At 42.4% G+C, this 22,796-nt stretch overlaps 3 protein-coding genes and 1 non-coding gene across 7 annotated transcripts in view; 3 read left to right on the top strand and 1 right to left on the bottom strand.

Annotated features, from left to right (window-relative positions):
• Ripor2 (RHO family interacting cell polarization regulator 2) overlaps window positions 1-1,026 on the top strand; it is a 223,841-nt gene extending 222,815 nt beyond the window's left edge. Inside the window, exons 26-27 of the mRNA NM_001014009.3 lie at window positions 336-496; window positions 566-1,026. Coding sequence (NP_001014031.2) covers window positions 336-496; window positions 566-907 — 503 coding nt within the window. The 3' untranslated portion in view covers window positions 908-1,026. The remainder of the gene's footprint in view (window positions 1-335; window positions 497-565) is intronic.
• A 1,823-nt stretch (window positions 1,027-2,849) lies between these two features.
• Armh2 (armadillo-like helical domain containing 2) lies at window positions 2,850-7,455 on the top strand. Its single transcript, NM_001400849.1, has 2 exons — window positions 2,850-3,182; window positions 6,922-7,455. Exons 1-2 carry the CDS (start codon window positions 2,900-2,902, stop codon window positions 7,350-7,352), a joined length of 714 nt encoding a protein of 237 aa, NP_001387778.1. The 5' UTR covers window positions 2,850-2,899; the 3' UTR covers window positions 7,353-7,455.
• On the top strand, window positions 3,485-3,669 carry LOC120098024 (U2 spliceosomal RNA). The gene has a single exon (XR_005495959.1). It is a non-coding gene; the product is annotated as a U2 spliceosomal RNA (small nuclear RNA).
• Window positions 7,456-14,719: 7,264 nt separating the features above from the next.
• Gmnn (geminin, DNA replication inhibitor) overlaps window positions 14,720-22,796 on the bottom strand; it is an 8,318-nt gene continuing 241 nt past the window's right edge. Inside the window, exons 1-7 of one of the 4 annotated variants that reach the window (NM_001106112.1) lie at window positions 22,620-22,796; window positions 21,448-21,505; window positions 19,795-19,872; window positions 18,983-19,118; window positions 16,524-16,606; window positions 16,218-16,328; window positions 14,720-15,087 (exon numbers count right to left, since the gene is read on the bottom strand). The exon at window positions 22,620-22,796 is cut by the window's right edge and continues 167 nt beyond it. In NM_001106112.1, the coding sequence (NP_001099582.1) occupies window positions 14,926-15,087; window positions 16,218-16,328; window positions 16,524-16,606; window positions 18,983-19,118; window positions 19,795-19,872; window positions 21,448-21,498 (621 nt within the window). In that variant the 5' untranslated portion in view covers window positions 21,499-21,505; window positions 22,620-22,796 and the 3' untranslated portion in view covers window positions 14,720-14,925. Of the gene's footprint in view, window positions 15,088-16,217; window positions 16,329-16,523; window positions 16,607-18,982; window positions 19,119-19,794; window positions 19,954-21,447; window positions 21,506-22,447; window positions 22,558-22,619 lie in introns of those variants that run through there. The other 3 variants (XM_006253928.5, XM_006253927.5, XM_039095515.2) reach the window with 3 other exon arrangements.

The raw sequence follows: 22,796 nt of genomic DNA, 5'->3' as shown, positions 1-22,796 counted from the left end.
ACACACACACACACACACACACACACACACACACACACACACACACACACACTCCGCACAACTGAGCATCAGAGCACAAATAATACTTGTTTGATCAAGGTCTCAGGGGCTAAGCTGAAGAAATAACTCAGCAGTTAAGAGAACATACTAGAGCAGCGCTTTGGAGATCCCGAGGATCTGTATCTTGCTTCAACAGTGTTTGGACGGAACAGACCCGGGGACTCCCACTTTATTCACTTCCAGCTGCCTTACAAGTCTCTCCAGTCGCAGCCTCCGGGACCATCTCCTTGCCGCCTTCGGCTCCTAGGACCAGCCAGCCCCGTCTTCGTGGTTAGCTCCATACTCCGGATCAGCCATGACCTCTCAGATTCGTCAGAATTATTCCACCGAAGTGGAAGCTGCCGTGAACCGCCTGGTCAACTTGCACCTGCGGGCCTCTTACACCTACCTCTCTCTGGGCTTCTTTTTTGATCCGGATGATGTGGCTTTGGAGGGCGTAGGCCACTTCTTCCGCGAATTGGCCGAGGAGAAGCGCGAGGGCGCCTAGCGTCTCCTCAAGTTGCAGAACGAACGCGGGGGCCGTGCACTCTTCCAGGATGTGCAGAAGCCATCTCAAGATGAGTGGGGTAAAACCCTAGAGGCCATGGAAGCTGCCTTGGCCCTGGAGAAGAACCTGAACCAGGCCCTCTTGGATCTGCACGCCCTGGGCTCTGCCCGCACAGACCCTCACCTCTGTGACTTCTTGGAAAGCCACTTCCTGGATAAGGAGGTGAAGCTCATCAAGAAGATGGGCAACCACCTGACCAACCTCCGTAGGGTGGCAGGGCCACAACCAGCGCAGACTGGCGTGGCCCAGGCATCTCTGGGCGAGTATCTCTTTGAGCGCCTCACTCTGAAGCACGACTAGGCCTCTGTGCCTTCCAAGGGGCTCCCTCCTCTGCTCTGCACCGACCGCCTCAGCACCTCCACCCGAATGAACCTCTAAAGCCACTAGGCAGCTTTGTAACCGCCCTGGAGCCTCTCCCAAGTCTTAGACCAAGTAAAAATAAAGCTTTTTGAAACAGCAAAAAAAAAAAGAGAGAGAACATACTACCTTCCAGAGGACCCCAGTTCAGTTCCCAGCACCCAAGTCAGACAGCTCACAGCCATCTAGCTTCAAGGGAACCCAGTGCCTTCTAAAGCACTTGCACTCATGTATGGATGGACACACACACACACACACACACACACACACACACACACACACACCCCTACGGCATCAAGATCAATTACACAAGGACATACACCTTACCTCCAAGTATTTAGGACTTGGGTTTTGTTTTGGTTTGGTTTTTGTTTTGAAACTAGGTTTCGTTTAGTTTAGTCTGCCTCAAACTCACTACTTTTGCAGTATGTGAGGTAGGTGTGGGGTGAGGTTTATGTGAATGTACCTGTGGGCGCAGGCAGAGTGTTACAAAACAAACAAACAAATAAATATGTGGGGACTGGAGAGATTGCTCAGTGCTTAAGAGAACCAGAGGACCCTGGTTCAATCCATAGACCTGCATGGCACCCCACAATCAATCCATAACTCCAGCAAATCCAGTGCCCTCTTCCAACTTCCAAGTCAAAAGGCACACCTGTGGTATATAGACATACATACTGGCAAAACTCATACACATAAAAACAAAAACAAAACAATGACAAAAAACACAAGACAAATCTTTTAATTAAAAAAAAAAGATGGGAATTCACTGCACAAGGGTTCCAAATCTATCTCTGGCCAATGCCTCTGGGACCAATTGCAGGTACCTGAACATACATTCATATAACCCCAACTCACAGCCACACATGTAGAGACCTTGTCTCAAAATGTGCATGTCTCTGTGTGTGTGTGTGTGTGTGTGTGTGTGTGTGTGTGTGTGTGTGTGTGTGTATGTTGAAAGGGGCTAATGGAGTATGTCCCTGTGTGATCCTGGGATGTTGATACTGGGAAATCATTTGAGCTCAGGAATTTAAGATCATTCTAGGCAAAATGACAATATCCAGTCTGAAAACCATCTAAGCACATAAAATTGAGTGTTCAGGACATAAATGGTATTTAAAGGGCTTAGCTGATCTATACAGAGGAAAGTCTGAATACACAGAATCAAGAGTTCTGGAGGTTTTTTGTTTGTTTGAGATAGGATCTTGCTATATAACCCAGGTTAGTTAGCTTCATATTCAAAGGCTTCAGCTTTCCAAATGTTCAAAAGAGAGGTGGATGCCACCACACTCAGCTGAAAGGCCTCTGTTAACTTATTTTTAAGTAAAGCCCAGGTACTATACACACCTTTAGGGATCCAGTTGGAAAATGTACTAAGGGAAGAATTGAACAGTAGTTATCTTTTAGGGGATTGGGAGACATTAGCCAAAAGGTGTATAGGTGTATAAACAGGTGTATAACACAGGAGGAAAGAAGACATGGGCAGACAGGTGGGCAGATATGATGGAGGTGACAGATGGTTCTCTTTCTTGATGGCTTCAGTTCTGTCATCAAAACAGGGTAAATGTACGAAGTAAACAAAAACAAGCACCACAGCCTTGCAATGGCCTATCTACTCAGAAGCTAGTGGACAGTCCAAGGAGAAGACAGTCCCCAGTGAGCTCAGCACAAGAGAAGTCAGGAGTAAGCTATGTGTTGGGAGAAACACCTGAACTTGAGAGTTCGTAGCCCCTGAGAAGCTCAACTTGCCTTTGCTCTAGTCCTAAAGGGCCTGGAATGCCAGGCTAGGAACCTTGGTGTTTATTGCTCCTGGCTCCTATATTCTTTCGTGTTCTACCATGTTGCCAGGCAGTGCCCTAAATTCTGTTCTATCTCCTTGCTGGACAGTGCGCTCCAGCGCTACTGACTGAGCCTCGCTGACACACAGGTGCACCAATGGTCTTCAAGATTTGGTCTTATTGTGGACGGATTTGCAATATTTGCAGACAGACATATCAATTCTTCAGAAATCTATCTATGAGCCTCAAAGGTTTCTGGGATGATAATGTGAAGAGCCGCATTTTTGTCACACAAGCAGAAGAGCATCGAACCTCCACAACTGACAGACTTTTTCACAAAGAAAAAATCATGGAACTTGGCAGCGTGCTGAGGAATACCAGACAATCCTTTGAAAAGAGAGCCCAAGCTGCCCAGAAAATTGGACTACTGTCTTTCACAGGTACTGCTTCATCACTATGCTAATATGGCTGCTTCATAACCTTCTGCTGGTTAGAGCACAGCAGTTTAGTGGAGATTATGATTGCTTGTCATCATCATAGTCATCATCATCATCATCATCAAGCTGTAATTGTTTTGTTTGTTTGTTTGTTTGTTTTTGAGACAGTGTTTCTGCGTGTAGCCTTGGCTGTCCTGTAGCTCCTGCTGTAGACCAGGCTAGCCTTGAACTCAGAGATCTGCCTGCTTCTGCTTCCCACATGCTCAGACTAAAGGCATGCATTACCATGCTTAGATTTGTGATAGATCGCTTCTCGGCCTTTTGGCTAAGATCAAGTGTAGATTTGTGATAGAATTTTGATGAAGTCTGTAAGTGTCAAATATTTTTATTTTTATAATTTGTAAATTATATCACATACAGCCAAGTGTGTTAGTACACATCTATAATAACAAAGCCAGGAGATTACACATCTGTAAGCCAGGCACGGTGATATATATTCACAAAGCCAGGTGTGGTAGTACATATCTGTAATTTCCAGCTTGGAAGGCAGAAGCAAGAAAGTTTCTGCAGGTCTGAGCATAACCTGGTCTATACAATGATTCCAGACCAGCCAAGCTACAAACAAAGACTCTTCTCAAACCCTTTACTCAAATAAGACAAAGCATTACATTAAAAAAAATATCTTTGGGGTTGGGGATTTAGCTCAGAGGTAGAGCGCTTGCCTAGCAAGCACAAGGCCCTAGGTTCGGTCCCCAGCCCCGAAAAAAAGAAAAGGAAAAAAAAAAATCTTTGATCTCCCCCCCCCCTCCAATACAATCCACAAGGCAAAGGGAGCAGAGATGGTGGAGTGTTTGCAAGCCCTGTGAGTACCTAAGGTGAAAGACCACACTGGGACCAGATGTCAGTAGGCAGATCAACTTTACTTAGGGTTATTCAAGGCTTACAAAGTTTTAGGGGTTCCAAGGGTAGGGACACCCAGGATGGGCAAAGGGTTGGGGTTAGGGTACCTGGAATGAATGCCTCATTAGCATGGGGAAGCATTTCAGGAATCTCAGGGGCTGGCTGAACAGGTTGTGTCAGGAGAAAAGAAATTGATCTTATAAACTGAGGTTATGTGACATTCCTCAGGTAGAGGTATATGTGTAGGCTTCCCCAGAGAAGGTCAGAGGAGGAGAAGACCTGCAAACAGGAGTCTCCCATATTGCCCCAAGCTCAGAGGCTATCCTGTCATGGTGGACTTCTACCTTAATTAGTAATTTTCCTACATATTCCTAAAATAGTTACAAAGAACTGGGCGTGGTGGCACTGAATTCTAGCACATAGGCAGGAGGCAGAAACAGATAAATTTCTATGAGGTTAAGGCCAGCCTGGTCTACATTCAAGTTTCAGGACAAACAGAGCTATATGACAGAGAAACTTGTCTCCAAAACCAAAAGTTACTAAGAAAGCTAGTAAGTATACCAGTAAAAGGCAAGATCGCACTGTCCTAATGATTACTAAGCCCAACCCATTCATTTGTCCCTAATGAATTTTAATACTTAAACTTTTATTTAATTCTGATGATTGTCTTTTAAGAAAACAATTGTTGGCATACTGCTAGGGTGGAAAGATATCCTGAGACACAGGAGCCTAAGAACCACCTAGCTCTGAGGTTGAACAATGTCCCAATGAAAAGGCATCCTGAGACAGGGGAGCCCAGGAACCGAGTAGCTCTGAAAGGAAGCCTCCTCAGTAGAGGCTTTGTCGCCCACCCAAAGGATATCCCTGACTGAGCTGGAACGCTACAGTGTTTTTAACAGTGTAACAACTCCGTTTCACTGCTCAGCTTTACAGCATCCAGGGGAGGTATTCCCAGCTGAGCCCGGAGCCTCAGTCCCTCCACTTCTTTGTTTCTTGGCTTCTTCAGATGACTCTCATCAGGGAGAAAATGGAAGCCATTTATTGGGAAAACAGAAACAAGAGTGGTTGCCTCTGCTCCTGGGAGAAGACAGCAAGAAACCAAACAATAGTCAGGGCTTATACAGGATTTCTCAGGAGGCAGAGCTTTGCAGATGGAGCTTTCCAGCGTGAGGATTGGTAGGGTTTCAAGTTCTGAGCTTGGGGGAGCTCAAGGATTAGTGGGTGTTCCTATTCAAGGATTAGTGGGAGGACATCTGGGAGGTAGGACCTGCCTGTTGGAGCTCCTCAGTCAAGGGCCTGGCCACTTTCCTGCCTTGAGGGTTTACAAAGCTTACAAAGCCTTCCCTGCTGCTTGAGTTGGCATGAAGAGCCAACAAAGGTATGTTCTGAGGCTGAAGTATCGCTCAGTTGTCAGAATACTTGCCTAGCATGCATGAGACCTTGGATTTAATCCGGAAGACCAGCTCTAATCCCAGATAGAAGTAGAAAGATCTGAAGTTTAACATCATCCTTGACAACATATGTAGTAGCAGAGTTTGTGTTCCCTGGGGGCCCTGCGATTCCAGCCATACACCCAGGAACTCTTTGGAAGACACACACACACACACACACACACACACACACACACACACACACACACGTTACTTTAAAATGCCTTGGCTACCTCAAAGGCTGAGCACTCCTAAACCTTCCCCTGCTATTCTGGGCCCAATCGGGGAAGTGGCCAGTATCCACCCACTGGAATAAATTTAATGTCTTAGCCCTCGAAACTTTAAGGGTCCTGCCCAATCTCCCTTTGTCTAGCCACTGGCCAATGGTATCTTTATTGATCAATCAAAAACTAATTGAGGAGAAGGACCTTTAATGTTTGGATACTCAGATTCCCGATTGAATCAAAGCATTAGAATTAATTTCCAACAAGCACAGATTTAGAGGCCCGCCTAGACTACATGAGACCCTTCCTTTACAAGAAAACTTCTAGCTAGAAGTCATCCTCCCTGGATAGCTATGTTCAATATCTAAAGGGATATCTGAGGGAAGAGGACCAGAATGCTTTAGCTTGGTATTAGTCTTGGCTATGCTGGTGGGAAGCAAGGGCTTACATCCAGCTTCCACTGAAGCTTTAACATCAAATGCAATACTCTTAGCATTATGGGATCAGGGTAACACAAGTTAGAGAAATCCAAGAACAGAGCTCTAATCACTACAGTCGACTCTAAAGTACTCTATCCCATGCACTTTTTGGTTAGTGCCTTGTTGGAATTTGAAATTGAACTAGAAAGATCTTGAGCTGATATAGCAAACAGAATCTGCCAGGCAGAGTAATGTACAGCTTTGCACTCTGGTGGCTGAGGCAAGCAGATCTCTGAGTTGGAGGCCAGCCTGGTCTACAGAGTGAGTTCCAGGATAGTCAGGGCTACACAGAGAAACCATGTCTCAAAACAAACAAACAACAATCAAAAAAACTCATACAGAATCTTGGTCTAGGCTGGGTTAATGTCTAGAGGAAGAAAAATCTTATATGGAAACACTGGTCTTGGGTCTGGGAAATAGTTGGGAGTAAAAAATGCACAAGAACAGCTCAGCCATTAGTGACTCACACATTTTCTACCACAAAGTAGCCGAGGTGTCTTTGCTTAGCCTCTGCCTCTCCTCTGTGCTCTGTTAATCTCAGGTTCACAGACTTTCCTCCAGTACAAAGGCAGAATTTTGTCAAGCAAACACAGCTAGATTATACAACCTGGATATATTCCCACCTCAACATAACAGAGCCAAGGGAGAAAGGAGCCTCTGCAGCTGTATAGACCACACACTTCTGGAAACACAAATGTTTGTCTTACAGGAGGCAGGAATGCTGCACAGTTCGCCAGCGAGTACATGAGAGAAGTTGTTTCCTTGCTGCAGAATGAAAAGATCATGTCATTTAAGACAAAGATTCTGCTGCTCCAGAGCTTGGCATGTTGGTGCTATTTAAACCCCGAGAACCAGAAGAGCACCAAACAACTGCAGCTCATTCCTCTTTTCATTACTATCTTTGAGACTCCCTACCAATCCACCAACAAGAATGAACTAAACAGCCACCTCCTCTTCCAGTTTTGGGCCTGCTATACCCTCTCCACTATTACCTGTAACAACTTTACCATCATAAAGGAGCTGAGATGCTACAGATCTCTAAAATACCACCTGCAGATCTTGGCTATGGAGAACTGGTCTGGGTGGTCTGAAAATTTTGCCGAGGTCTTATATTTCCTTATAGGTTTTCACAAGAACTAATTTTTTTTTAGTCCAGTTATGTGATCCAACTATCCTCGTGCCATTGCATTACCCCAGAAACCTCAAATAAAGAATAAAGTCCATAGATTATTCTACAGTGCTGTCTTTTGCAGTTAACACTGAAACCAGGGGGAGGGAAATTGTGGGGAAAAGAAAAAAATAGCACGAATCACAAAACAGCAAAAGTCAGCTACTATAATAAATACCATATATTTCACACAAGTATATAAAAGGTATTTCTAGGGGGCTGGAGAGGTGGTTCAGGGTTTAAGAGCACTGACTGCTCTTCCAGAGGTCCTGAGTTCAATCCCCAGCAACCACATGGTGGCTCACAACCATCTGTAATGGGATCTGATGCCCTCTTCTGGTATGTCTGAATTTACAGTGTACTCATATACATAAAATAAATATATCTTTTAAAAATAATAAATAAAAGGTATTTTTTTAAGATTTATTTATCATATACAAGTACACTGTAGCTGTCTTCAGATACACCAGAAGAGGGCATCAGATCCCATTACAGATGGTTGTGAGCCACCATGTGGTTGCTGGGAATTGAACTCAGGACCTCTGGAAGAGCAGACCATGCTCTTAACCTCTGAGCCATCTCTCCAGCCCATAAAAGGTATTTCTAAGATGACATTGACTAGTAACAGTGGTTTGTACCTACACTAATGCCTCTTCATGAGTAGACTCTATCTAGCTTTCTTGGTGTAGAACTGACTTTTAAGTTTCTTAGGGGGTTAGGGGACGAAACCAATAGCTAGCTATGTTCAATTCACATATTTAATCAGAGACTTCAGAAGGCTCTTCTGGTTGTGCTCAGGGAAACTCTGGCTAATGTTTTCTCTACAGAATGGTCGGTAAGGCACCATGGTCTACTTAAGTTCCAAAAGGTGCCTCTCAAGTTGAAGGAGCTAAAAATACAAGGTGAAGTCTTGCAGCACTGCCTTGCTAAGTCTTGAATGTCAAACTGGATAGCCAGTTTTCAAGCCCTTGTTCTCCTTCTATTTCTTTTTAAATAATCTCTCCAGAAGTTGGGTTTTCCCAGAAGCAATTCACGGATCTGAGTACTAGGACTATATTTAGGAGTTGATTCCTGGAAACTGCATGGACCAGAGGGGTAAGGATTTTTAAAATGTACTTTCAATGGATCTCTGAAGTGGAAACGTAAGGATTCTTTGCAAAGTATTAGATGGTGTTTTGCTGAGGCAAACACATGAAGGAGTGTTTTCCTGAAGTGGACACAGGTGAAAGACTAAGGCAGACTCATGAAGAAAAGTTTCACTGAAGCAGACACAAAAGATGTTCTGTTAAAGCAAACACATGAAAGGAGTGTGATGAAAGATTCTTCACTAATGACACATACATATTAGTCCAACTTACAATGCATAGTTGAGAACCATTTGTTGAGACTCCATAGAGAGAAACACACCCAAAACTTCTGGTGGTATGCTGAAGCTTTTTTGCTATTTCCGAGGACTCGAGCTGATTGACAAAGTGAAATCATCTGAGACAGACACATGTACTGAGACAAGACCCGTAAAGGACACATGATGTTTAGAGGGTGTCTTAGTTAGGGTTTTACTGCTGTGAGCAGACATCATGACCAAGGCAAGTCTTACAAAGGGCAAATTTAATTAGGGCTGGCTTACAGGTTCAGAGGATCAGTCCATTATCATCAAGGTGAGAGCATGGCAGCATCCAGGCAGGCATGGTGCAGGCAGAAGTGAAAGTTCTACATCTTCATCTGAAGGCTACTAGTGCAAGACTGACTTCCAGGCAACTAGGATGAGAGTCTTATAACCCACACCCACAGTGACAAACCTACTCCAACAGGGCCACACCTTCTAATCATGCCACTCCCTGGGCTGAGCATAAATAAACCATCATGGAGGGATATAAACAGGACTCAACAGACAGTGGCTGGGGCTGTACTTGGCTTGCTTAAAGAGCTAGCTATTCAATGCTTATTGGCCTCACATCTTCATTGATCTTTGCTTTGCTGAAAGGCACAACCAGCCAAGAATTTTTCCTGGTGTTCCTATTGACCCTGTCCCTCCTGTTGACTTGTGCCATTGCTGAGGCCTGGCTGTCTCTTCTAGATCATGCCACTGCTGCTGTTATCCTGACTCTATCAAACTACATAACTGATGTATCCAAAAAGTGTTTACAAGTAGATTGCGCTGCCACTGGTAACCTATAAACTAAACTGCCAATTTCCAGATAACACAGACTAGAGTTACTCCAAAACACCTTTCTAAGCAGGTCAACTTGCCCCATATCTTTTCTTCTCCACGACCTGTGGTGGATGATGGACTAAAAAAAAAAGAGTTTTAAACATTTAAGAACCATCATTAAAAATAAGGTTTAAAAAAATTAATTACAGATTACTCTGGGAAAGAGAAATAGATTCAGCAGGTGGGCTGGAGGAAGGGATGGGAGTAGGAGGGATCGATCAGGTAGGGCTGGGGTGGAGGGAGAATGCCAGGAAAGACTGCTGGAATTGGGGGCATTTGGAATTGTGGTATAGAAACCTAGTGCAGTGGAAACCACCTGAAATCTGAGGGTGACTCTAGTGAGGATTCCTAGTAATAAAGGATATGGAGTCTGAACTGGCTACAATGGCTATTTTACATATATATTTATAGTCAGGCAAAGCTTCCAGTAGTGGAACTGGGTTGCATTCAGTTGGGTGTTGGTGGAGGAGATCCTGTGGAGATCCCTAAACAAGTCAGGGGGATGACAGGACAGAAGGTCATCCTCTGAGGACAACTTCTAATTCAGCTTATTGAATGTAGAGGTCTGCTGGGGCAGGTTTGGAGCCTCCACACCTATATTCTAGTCTCTGTGTATTCTGCAAGTTATGGAAAAGAAATCTGTGCAGCCACACAGCCACAAACCCCTATGCCCACAATCTACCATGCTTGCAAGAGGCTGGCCAGTGATAGTGCAGACCTGGGAGTGGCCCACGTCTGACTTAACTTGAGGCCCGCTCTACAAGAGTGTCCTTGCCTGACACTGCTTGGATAGCCAGAGTCTGAAGACTGGATAGTTCAGAGACCTAGGGTAGAACCAAATAGGAATAGTCGAAAGAAAGAAAGAAAGAAAGAAAGAAAGAAAGAAAGAAAGAAAGAAAGAAAGAAAGAAAGAAAGAAAGAAAGAAAAGAAAAGAAAAGAAAAGAAAGAGAAAGAAAGAAAGGAAAGAAAGAAAGGAAAGAAAGAAAGAAAGAAAGAAAAGAAAGAAAAGAAAGAGAAAGAAAGAAAGAAAGAAAGAAAGAAAGGAAAGAAAGAAAGGAAAGAAAGAAAGAAAGAAAAAAGAAAGAAAGAGAAAGAAAGAAAGAAAGAAAGAGAAAGAAAGAAAGAAAGAAAGAAAGAAAAAGAAAGAGAAAGAAAGAGAGAGAAAGAAAGAAAGAAAGAAAAGAAAGAAAGAAAGAAGAAAGAAAGAAAAAGAAAAAGAAGGAAAGAGAAAGAAAAGAAAAGAAAGAAAGAAAGAAAGAAAGAGAAAGGAAGGAAGAGAAAGAAAGAAAGGAAGGAAGAAAGAAAGAAAGAGAAAGAAAGAGAAAGAAAGGAAGGAAGGAAGGAAAGAAAGAAAAGAAAGAAAGAAAAAGAAAGAAAGAGAAAGGAAGGAAGGAAAGAAAGAAAAGAAAGAAAGAAAGAAAAGAAAAGAAAAGAAAGAAAGAAGAAAGAGAAAGAAAGAAAAGAAAGAAAGAAAGAAAGAAGAAAGAAAGAAAGAAAGAGAAAGAGAGAAAGAGAGAGAGAGAGAGAGAAAGGAGGGAGGGAGGGAGGAAGAGAGGAAGGGAGGGAGGGAGGGATTCCTAATGATATTCTGCTATATTTATAGTTCAGTGCCTTGTCCATTTGCCATCAGAGGCTTCCTCTGGCAACAGATGGGAGCAGGTACAGAGACCCATGTCCAGATGTTATGTGGGAAGAGTTTCAATTTGGAAGTCTCCATTGAATCCCTCCCCTCAGAGATTAGGGCAACCCTGTGGAAGAGGCAGAAGAAAGATTTCAGGAGTCAGAGAGGATAGAGAACATGACCCACCAAATCAACTAAGCAGGGCTCATATGGTCTCAGAGAATGAAGTTGCAAGCAAGGGGTGCACGGGTCTGCCTGCACCAGGTCCTCTGCATACATGTATAACTATTAGGTTGCTCTAGGCTTATAATTTTTTCTCTTTTTTTTTTTCGGAGCTGGGGACCGAACCCAGGGCCTTGCACTTGCTAGGCAAGCGCTCTACCGCTGAGCTAAATCCCCAACCCCTAGGCTTATAATTTTTAAAACCTACTTACCTGTTTGGAAATAGTTCTTCGGAGCAAATCCAATCTGCATTGTCAGGATATCAACAGTTCAGTTCACACAAATCAGCAGCAGCTTGATCCATTTGAAAACACTATTCATGAACTGGCAGTGGCAATTTGATCCAGAACAAACTGCGAGGCTCTGCCAATCAACCTGAGTCCACAGAAGCCGCAAGAAGCCACTCAAACACAAGAAGCTCTTTGGTGGCCATTTCTTTCTATGAAATCACACCAATCAATGGCCAGCAAAGAGTGGCAAGGTGAACCAATACCATACAGCATCGGCCACCCTCACATTTACCCTTTCCAAACCCTCATGCGTTCTCACAAGTGTCTGGTCTAGCACAACATCACATGCCCTTTTTCCAGGCTGCTTCCAGAAAAACACCATGTCTGTTCTCAGCAAAACATAAGACAGTTTCCAGAAAAACATCATATGACACAGCCAAGTCTCCAAAGAAAACAAAAATTTCCACTTCAGGTTGGCATTTTGTGAGACTCCTAATAATGGGATTGGGTATCTCTCTGATTCTTTTGTCTGTTCTTGAAGCTCTTTTCCTATTAGGCCTTGTCCAGCCTCAAAATGAGGTCTTCTGCCTTGTCTTGCCGTATCTTGTTTTGTCCTGTTAGGCTGTTTTCTTTTGGAGGCCTGCTCTTATCTGAAAAGAAAACAGAGGGGAGTAGATCTGGTGGGGAGGGAAGGTAGGGGAAGATCTAGGAGTGGAGATAGGGGAACTGGTTGGGATGTATTGTATGAGGGAAGAATCTATTTAAAATAAATAAATAAATTCACAAAAGCTTTCAGCAAAGGGTGCAATGGCTCAGCAGGTAAAGGTACCTGCCCCCAAACCTCTGAGTGGAGTTCAATCTCTGGAAGAATATAATAGAAGAGAACCCACTCCTGTTGTGCCCGGCAGGAGACCACCAGAGACTAATGTAAACACACAAAAGTCCTTTCCTTCAAAACTGATGTTTGTTCAGACAGCAAGAAGGGACAATAGGAAAGGAGCCTTTTTGACCTGATTAGAAATAACTCATTTCGTTATCGATGACCAGTGAATTTTTTTTGTTTAATTTTTTTTTAAAGATTTATTTATTTATTATATATAAGTACACACTGTAGCTGTCTTCAGATACACCAGAAGAGGGCATCGGATCTCTTTACAGATGGTTGTGAGCCACCATGTGGTTGCTGGGAATTGAACTCATAACCTCTGGAAGAGCAGTCGGGTGCTCTTAACCGCTGAGCCATCTCTCCAGCCCCTTGTTTAATTTTTTATTGGATATATTCCTTTACTTACATTTCAAATGTTATTCCCCTTCCCAGTTTCCTGTCCATAAGCTCCCAGCCCACCACCACACACACACACACACCAGTGCATTCTTAAAAGCTGGCCATAGCTGTCTGGGAACACTTGGATGTCTCTTTCTCAGTTTAAGAGGGGCCTTATCACTTCAAGGGCATTAATTTTCTGCCTCCTTCAAAGACAGGAGACATCTGCGTCAGAGAGTAGTGCTGGCTATCCAATGAGGAAGTACTAAACTCAGTGCCAGGGGCTAAAGCAGAGGCAAGAACGGGCTACCTTCTATCTTGGTGCCAGGGCTCTCTTCACTCCCATGAATTTTCCTGACCTCTACACATCCAAGGGCACATGCAGGTGACCCATACACAAATGACAAAAAAAAAAAAAAAAAAAAAAATTTCCTCTTGCTTGTATGTATGTTTGTGCATGATAGCCTGGTGGCTTTGGAAGACAGTAGATCCCTGGAACTAGAGTTATAGGCATTTATGAGCCACTAGGTGGGTGCTGGGAACTGAATCCAGGTCCTCTACAAGAGTAGCAAGTGTTCTTAACCACAGGATAATATCTCTAGCTTAAAAAAAGTTTTCAAAAATGTTTCTACTGTTACAAACTGTTGCAGAGTCAACAAGCTCACCTGGTTTCTCTAGCGTCAGCCAGCAGGCATCCCATCACCATAACCACTGTGCAACATGTCCATTCCTCTGTTGCTAGGCTGTAGCTTGCACACCATCCTGAGGCTCCTTCAGGCTGCCTCCACCTCAACCCTGCAGTGCTAGCTAGGTATCCTTCCCATGGATCACATGTGATAAGTGGAGTTTTGGGTTCACTGGGTGACATACTGCTACAAGCCCAACAGGGTTGATTCAAACTGCATGAATGGATGAGCATGCTGCCTCATTGTTTCCACAGGTGGTGATAGATCAGTGCTTTGTGTGTGCAAGCGATCGGCTGCGTCACCTCCCAGGCCAATAATAGTTTCTGTTTTTAAGCACTTACTTCATACACAGTGGTCTTGTTTCTTCACTGTAATACTAAGACAAGCTTTACCTCATTATTAGAGGTAGGAAAATTAAAATTCCATAAGGAAACATACCTAAAATAATCCTTTAAAGGTTAATATCAGGGCTGGTAACATTGCTCAATAGGTAGACTCTTGCTGCCAAGCTGGCAACCTTCTCTGGGGACCAGAAGGTGGAAGAACGGACTCCCACACATTGTCCTCTGACCTCCACATTCACACACACACAGGTAAATTGGGATAAGAAAGGGAAAGGTGGACAGTGCTCTGTCGTCAACTCCCATAAACATCCCTCCACGCACATCAGAGCATATCTTGCCCCTACTGCTGCACGCTGTCCTAACAGTGTCTTCTTTTCTTCGTCTACTCCTCTGAGTCACACAACTGTGTCTATTTCCAGACTTTCAGTTCCCTGGTGTTTCTCACTGTGCTGCTACCGCTCATCATTGTGTTTCTGAAAACTATCCCTATCACCCACTAACTAATCATTTGAACATTCAAAACTATGATCACGTCAGTTAGGCAAGCCTCAACATGGCTAAAGTTTTAGAAAAGCAGATGCTTCACATTACTGAGTAAGAATTTGTAAGCATGAAAATCAAGTTCTCAGAGATCCTGAGGTTAGATCAACAGATACTCAGCCATCTGAGCCCAGACAAGAGTAGTAAATTCATTTCCCATTTCTATGACATCAAAACAATAAAATACTATAGAAACAAATGTACTTAATTCTCCAAGACATAAATGTTCAATAGGAAGTTGAAGTTTATTTAATATACACAATTCACATCTGACACTGACAAAAATGAAAATGTTATTTACATAAAACAGGTTAAAAATACATACTATCTGTTTTTAATGTATTAGTAACCCCAGGACTCCTGGATTCCAGCACTTGCACCATGTAGTTAATTTACCAAGAGCTATACCAAAGGGCAGTCACATCTCATGTACACGCCGTGCCATCGGAAGAGGAAGACACAGTCTCTTCAGCACATGTCCCAGTGTCTGAGTCTTCCGGTTCAGAATACTCAACAGTTTCTTTTTCAGAATCAAATTCTTGACTATCCGGTGATTCAAAGTTATCCAGAGGTTCATTACTCAGCCTCTTTTAAGGAATAAACCAGTAATTTATTGTCAGTACCTCAAAATTGAAATCTACTACTAATCATTATGCTGATATAGCAGCCAATGTCATTCACTTACAGTACAAAGTCCATACAGTGCTCTATCATTTGCTAAATGCACTGACTGAGCTCCTCCTCCCAAAACACAACGTAAAATGGTACTTCTCTGGGAACCCACAGAACTGTGTGTTCTTAATTCCATTACTAGCTGGGGAACCATAGTTTTAAAGTCACAGAGAGGGCTAGTTCAGTACTTCAAAGACTACCATGGTGGACCGGAGAGGTGACTCGATGGAGAGAGCATCCAGTGTTCCACCAGAGGACCACAGTGTTCCCACGCCAGGTGTCTGTAAGTCGGCTTCAGGCTAGACTATCTACACACACTTACACATAATTAAAAACGGTTAAAAACGGGCTGGAGAGATGGCTCAGTGGTTAAGGGCACTGACTGCTCGTCCAGAGGTCCTGAGTTCAAATCCCAGCAACCACATGGTGGCTCACAACCATCTGTAATGGGATCCAGATCCAAAACCTTCTTCTGGTGTGTCTGAAGACAGCTACAGTGAACATATGTGCATAAAATAAATAAATCTTAAAAAAAAAAAAAAAAAACGGTTAAAAACAAACACTGTCATGATTCTAAAATATTAGGGAAGCAATTTAATGTGAGAAGGTTTGACTTGAAAAGCTTTATTCCCATTAATAAGATGGATTTGCTTTGCACATTCAACAAAGACTTAAAATGTGAATCAAGCCAAGCCTGGTAAAGTCACAGAAATGAGGCTGATTCTGAGACACATATTAGCTACTTCCCAAATTTAAAGTCAGATAAAACCACAAAGCCTACTTATTTTATAAATGATAGCTGATATCAAGCTTATTAAAAAAAAAAAAAAACTAAAAATATGTCAATTGTGCAGTAGAGTCTTTTCACTCTTTTTCAGACATGGGCATTTCGCTCCCAGTTTATAGGAAAGGAAAATGAAACCCTGACATGATAAATAACCGCTCTAACCAAACCTTAGTGGCACTGGGAATCACATCGCAGGGCTGAACACTCGCTGATCACAACTCGGCCACTGACCAAAGCCATGAATGTAGGAGAGCCTACCTCGATTACCTCTGCCATGTACTGTACGTGCTCAGCCACTTCTGCCAGGTCTTTATTCTCCTTTCTCAGGCGGGCAATCTCACTGTCCTTCTGCTCAATTTCTTTATGAAGCTGCATAAGAATAGAGTTTAGTATTCCACTGAACTGCTCTGACCTCGAGCACCCTCCCATGCAGTAGCACAGCAGGACTCATTTTACCCACATAGCCACACTTCCTTAGACCAACAGTCAGCTACTCTACCTAGCCTTCCTACACTGATGAGAAAGACCACCACCAGAACCTTCAGTGGTATAAATGATGCTTACTTTCTCGTTCTCCGTAAGTGCTTCATAGAGAGCTTTCCTCCGTTGTTCTGCCACTTCTTTCCAATACTGAGAAGATGGGTTTTCTGGGGGGGGGGGGGGGGGGGGTGTCAGTTTATATAAAAACAAAAACAACCTTACTGCTATAAAAAACAAAACAAACAAAAACAAAAATCCACCCAGTAATTTATTCCTATTGAAAAATCGCAATCTAATTTTCTTACAACGTATCAAAGCTTCCGATCCGTAAACTGCAACAGAAGGAAGGAAGTACAGATTATTTAGTGTATTACCTACATTGCTTGGTTTTACAAGATTTGTTTTGTGCTTTTGCATTTTTATTTAACTTTTATGGGGGCTCTGTCATCTCTGAGCTACTCAGTCCAAATATATTTGAAAAGTCTAGACTAGTTAATATGCATATAGTTCTTAATTTTGAATTTGTTTCAAGCTCAACATCTGTGGCAAGAATATTATCCTCAGTTAATCATCAGGAAGTACACAGCACTGTTACAAAAAAACTGAATACAAAATTTCATCAGTTTGATTAAGATCCCATATACCAAATTTCTGCCTTGTAAAGACTGTTTCCTCGGTTATCAGTAAGAGATCTAGGGAGTAAAGCTTGAGCTGGTTGATCTGTTCCCAGCCAATAGCAACACTACTGTGATTCTTGCCTAAATCTTCTGTAACCAACAACCACAGCTGTTGATTTTGAAATGAATTCTCCCTATTCAGTTTTCTCTTATATCATTACAGATTCAATGTTCCTTCCCATTCAATGTACTAAGAGTAATTCTGTTTGTCTCTCTGTCTGTACTTTGAGACATATATCCCAGGCTGGCCTTGAACTTCGTAAAGAGCTGAGCATGGCTGTGAAGTGACTCTTACCTTCACCTTGGAAGGACATGTATTACAAGTGTGTGACTCACTGCTCATTTTGATGGTGAAGTTTTCACATATTTAATCAATGTGAATCTCTTCAAATAGTCTGTTTCTTAAGCAGACCCACCATTTTACCCTATTTTCTGATATAAGAAACTTAGGGATCAGCCACTTCCTCAAGAGCAGCAGTGCAGAACAGTGTTTAAAAACCAAGGACTGGCTCTCTGGTGTGTTTCTTGCTTTCAATTATTTATTGACACTCTTCTCCCAACTCCAACGCAACAGAGTTCATCCTTCCCTTCTCCAGTCCACACTTGGCTTTTCCATTCACCCTACAATGAACCTGCCTCCCAACAATTACTTATTCGCACCAATCTAAAACATACACAAGGTTTTTCTTAACAAGATACACCAATGCACTACCAACAGATTCAACAAAACTCAGGCATTCTGCGCAAGTCTTTTCATTCTACTGATACATCTCACCGAAATCCTAAAGTTAGATATATTCTGGTACTTTCAGCACTAGAACAGTACATGATCATCGATAACTGTATGAGCCCTGTTTTTGCTATGAATTGGAGCTAACCCTTGATTGATGTTAATCTATCCAGGTACAAACATTCAAGAGGCCCGTTTCTTATGCTGTCCCACAACAAAGCTACCGTGGATCTATCCAGTTGCCCAACTGTTCCTAATCTTGCCCAATTGAAGTACTTTCTGCTTCTAAACTTCCTTACAACATCCCAAGCAACTCAGATCAAACCTACCTGTTCCTGTAACCTTGGGCGAGCCTATGCTTAAATTTCTCATGACCTCTGATCACTACAGAGAAAGTGTCTCACCAATGAGCTAGGTGTGGCAGCTCAAGATTGTTGCTGAGGCAAGACTGCGTTCAAGGCCAAAATGGGACTGACTACACAGTCTGCGCTGCAGTGTGTCTCACATAAAAAAAGTCCAACCCACAATGTTTCTAAAACATCAGTTTCCTCTTCTGATTTCTACTCCTCCATTAAAAACTACCACTTATTAAAAGTGTTTCGGCTAGTAGTGGTGGCACTTGCCACTGATCCCAGCACTCAGGGAGCAGAGGCAGGCGGATCTCTCATTTGGAGGCCAGCCTTTTTCTCAGAGTGAGTTCCAGGATAGCCAGGACTACACAGAAAAACCCTGTCTCAAGAAAAATATTTTTAAAAAAAAGGAAGGAAAAGAAAAGTGTTATTTCTCATTTACCTTCACCCCCTTTCCCCAGTAATGTTCCCATTGGTCCCATTACTTCGTGTCTTCTTGGAATATTCAAATCCATTATCCACTAACACTTTTCTGAAAAGCCCATTTCTGGGTTTGTAAGATCCCAATACAATTTACTGAGATGCCAATCCGGTCACTAACCTGTTCTTTAATATTTCACCCACACTGGGGTCTTGCCAAACAAATGGTTCCATGTGTCCAAATTTAGAGTATTTCCATATTCACAACACAAAATTTTAAACTATCAAACAGTAACCCCACCATGTACTGTATACCCTCATCATAATTCAACCTCTCAAAACAAGGCTGGGCTCCTTTTTGCATACCTTTAGTCATAAGATCACATGCTTCCTGGGTGAGGTCTCCAACACTGTTATTTTCATTGGCTTCAGGACCACAGCTTGAAATCTTAGATGTTAACTGGTCATCCCAAAGTTTCCTTTTGGACAAGCCTTTTGGCAACTGTGATAAAAACACATATTTACTTAGATGTGATGAACAAGAAAGCTACATTATTTAATTATGTAATTAAGAATCTTTTTTTTTAAGTTATACAATTCAAAACTACCAAAATAGGGCTGGTGAGTTAGCTCATCAGGTAATGGCACTTGCCACCGAGACTGACAACCTGCATTTTGATACAGACCCACACAGTGAAAGAAGCAGAGTCCCAAAAGTTCCTCTGGCTCAGTGTGAACAGTGGCCCTTATGTGCTTTCAAGTCCATGTATACCCTACACACCCACATAGGTACCTGCAGATACAAAATAGTTGCAGCTATGTTTTTACATCTCTGAGTTTATCTGCATGTAGTTCCTGGCCAGAAAAGGGTGTCCCATCCCTTTAAGGAAGAGTCACAGGCAACTGTGAGTTGCCCACGTGGGTCCTGGGAACTGAACTCAGGTCCGCTGGAAGAGCGGTGTGCTCCCAGAGGTACCTCATAAATGTAATTTTTAAAAAAAAAAAAAAATCAGAATGTACAATATTATTTTAGGAATTTTATTTACAAAAACTATTTTGGTTAGGATTGACCTATAACTTAGCTACAATAAATTAAAGATTAGTTTTTAAGAAAGTCTGCAAAATGTCTCATGCTGATTGACCAGCCCCGCCCACCCTTCCTAGTCCTGTACACATACCTCATTTTCTCTGCCAACAAGAGACCCAGCTGCAGAAGGCTGGATCATCTTCAGCGTTCTCCTTGGGACAGGACTACTCTAAAAGTCAAGATGATTCATGATCTTGGTTACTGCTGAATGGTTACTTTCAGAGTTTCTATATACTTTGACTTAGTCTTACTATAATTTCAGAGAGAAAAAAAAAAATCACTAAGAACACAAGATTTGGCCTGCCATATATATAAAATCTTACAATACTGTATCCAGACAAGATATTGGCTTAATCAACCAGCAGATTTATCTCCCAAGATTATAATAAAGTTTGAAGAAATCCTTAAGAATGGATCCTACCATCCAAACCAGATACACACATAGAACTTTTCTCATTCTGATACATATTCTTACTGTAATCACAGTCAACTTATCTTAGTTAAAACACACGTAACATACTTTCTATGGTGGCATTGACAGTTCAAACACTATATAAGTTCACAGTAAAAGAAAAAAGACTAGAAAAGATCTTTTTAAAAAAAAAAAAAAAAGGCTGGAGAGGTGGCTCAGAGGTTAAGAGCACTGACTGCTCTTCCAGAGGTCCTGAGTTCAAATCCCAGCAACCACATGGTGGCTCACAACCATCTGTAATGAGATCCGGGGCCCTCTTCTGGTGTGTCTGAAGACAGCTATAGTGTACTTATATATAATAAATAAATCTAAAAAACAAAACAAAATAAAAACTAAGCCATACTTGGTGGCACACCTTTAATCCCGGCACTTGGAAGGCAGAGGTAGACAATTTCAATTTCTATGAATTTCAGGATAGCCAAGGCTCTTAGTAAGACCTTGCCTTAAAACAAGCCCTTCCAAAACAGCCCTCTAAAATGCCCAAGCTATTGTTTTAGAACAAAATGTTGCCTTCTTTATAATATGTAACTAGCCCCTGTATAGTTCCTGACTTGAAAGTTCTATTTAGAAAAAAAAAATGTCATTAGTTATACTGCGACCATGGGATAGCAAACACTGGTAAATACTCAAACAAGGCTAGCAAGAACATGACACCACGGCAGCGTGAGAAAGTTACTGTACTTCACATGACAAAGTTCACCTTTCCCACGGTAAAGTTTCTACTGTTGATTATTGTCTCACTATTTAACTGAGGGACAAATGCCAGCTACCACGAGAACAAATATTATAACAACATTTCAGATATAATGCAGATTACAGATTAATCAAATCTCCAAACACGAGAAAATAAGACCAAATGTTTGATGTTGATAATGGTCAGAGAAGCCACCTAAGCTGCTGTCATGCTCACATTCGAGGTTTTCATGCAATAGAATGTAAGCTTTCTAAAAGACAGCCCACCGAATGTATACTGTTAGATTCTTTTCTCTAAACAGAGTGCATTAGAATAGCAGACTCCAAGTTTCACTCATGTATTTAAATCTTAACCTTTATAGAAAACAATCTGATATTCTACAAACCCTCTTCTCAAAAATATATGTAAGAGTACACTCAGTTTTCCATAATGAATCCTGAATTTAAGCTTACTCTGGCGCTTGAGGAAATAATTTTAGCCCAGGAGTTTAGGACCTGGGCAATGCAACAAAACTTCACTTCTTAATTAAAAAAACAAACAAACGAATTCAAGCACATTTAAGTGGCTCCATTACATACCTTCACGTTCTCTTGGGCTCCTTCCTGTTTCTGCTTCATACTGAGATTCATTTCTCAGCTGGCAAAACACACAAAAAAAGGTGATTTAAATATGATTTCATTATGTCTGAAGGTGGGATCTGGATTTTTTTTTAAAAAAATCATTTATACTACAAAAAAACTTACTACTTTTTGGTAGAACCACTATCTGTTACAATGGCATGGTGTCCTGTACAAACTACAGAGCTCTCTAAAAGACCTGAGAAAGGAGTACTAGGGAAAACACTTTGGCACATGCAGATCCACCCTAAAGAACAGCTTGCACATGACTGCAACCCTGGAACTGGTGGAGATAGCAACCTATGCTACATGGCCAAGATCCTGTCTCCCAAAAAAAAAAAAACCAAAAAAAAACAAAAACAAAAACAAACAAAAAAATCAAGATCTTTTGGCTCCAACCAAGATGTAATTCAGTGAGTACAGTGCATCACTGGCACGCACAAAGGCTCAACTCCGTTCCTAAAACTGCCAAACCAGACCTAGCGGCACAAGTCCATAATAACAGCAGCAGGGAAGCAGAAGAAACAGAATTCAAGGTTATCCTCAGCTATGTAGCAAACTTAAAACCAAGCTCTATTTAAAAGGAGGCTGGAGGAAAACGGTGCTTAAACTGTACCCTCTGCCTCTTACTTATTTGATGTAATTAATAATTTACATTGTGTCTTAGCACTCACACATGTGTGCAAATATAAAAAACTTAACAGCCCAGGCAGTGTGGTTTCTATTTCCTATTCTATTTCACGCTGATAAAACCTGATCACAAACTTATTCGCAGGAACCTAGATGTGTTTCCTCTTTTCTTTTGAAACGGCTAAGTAAGCAAAGCTAATCTTGAATCCCTTTATCTCCTGACTCAACCCCTGGGTGCAGGAGATTGAGCACTACCACCAGACCCAAGACTTGGATAATGCAGGCAGTGAATAGTGAGTCATGACCATTGGATGGCAGACGCAGGACTTACTGGCCTTGTCCCAGGAGCAGCGTTTGCTGCTGTCGGTGAGCTGGCCGTAAGATCTATAACCAATTCAATCCCAGCCAAGCCATCCGCGGCTGCTAAACCACCTCCAGCCACGCCCAACGCGGCGCGCGCCAGCCAATAGAAAGAGCGAACACTAGAGCGCGCCAAAACCGACCCCACCAATGGCGCAGCCCCTCATCTCAGCTCGCCCAGCTTTGCCTGGCTGTAGGGCCGAGACTCGGGTCCCTTCAAGTCCCCAGTCCCCAGACTTGGGTCCCTTCATATCCTCGCCTCCACCGGCCGGTTCTCCGTGGCTGAGAAGCAGGCCTGGCTTCGGGCCAACCCGGCTATG

This window comes from Rattus norvegicus, chromosome 17 (assembly GCF_036323735.1).
Source record: "Rattus norvegicus strain BN/NHsdMcwi chromosome 17, GRCr8, whole genome shotgun sequence".
NCBI classification, from domain to species: domain Eukaryota; kingdom Metazoa; phylum Chordata; class Mammalia; order Rodentia; family Muridae; genus Rattus; species Rattus norvegicus.
Note: the sequence above shows the minus strand (reverse complement) of the source record. Positions and strands in the feature narration are given on the sequence as shown.

Coding starts and splice junctions, on each gene's coding strand:
- Armh2 (NM_001400849.1), top strand. CDS start 2,900: ATGGTCTTCAAGATTTGGTCTTATTGTGGACGGATTTGCAATATTTGC. Junction 3,183..6,921: donor TGGACTACTGTCTTTCACAG/GTACTGCTTCAT, acceptor TTTGTCTTACAG/GAGGCAGGAATGCTGCACAG.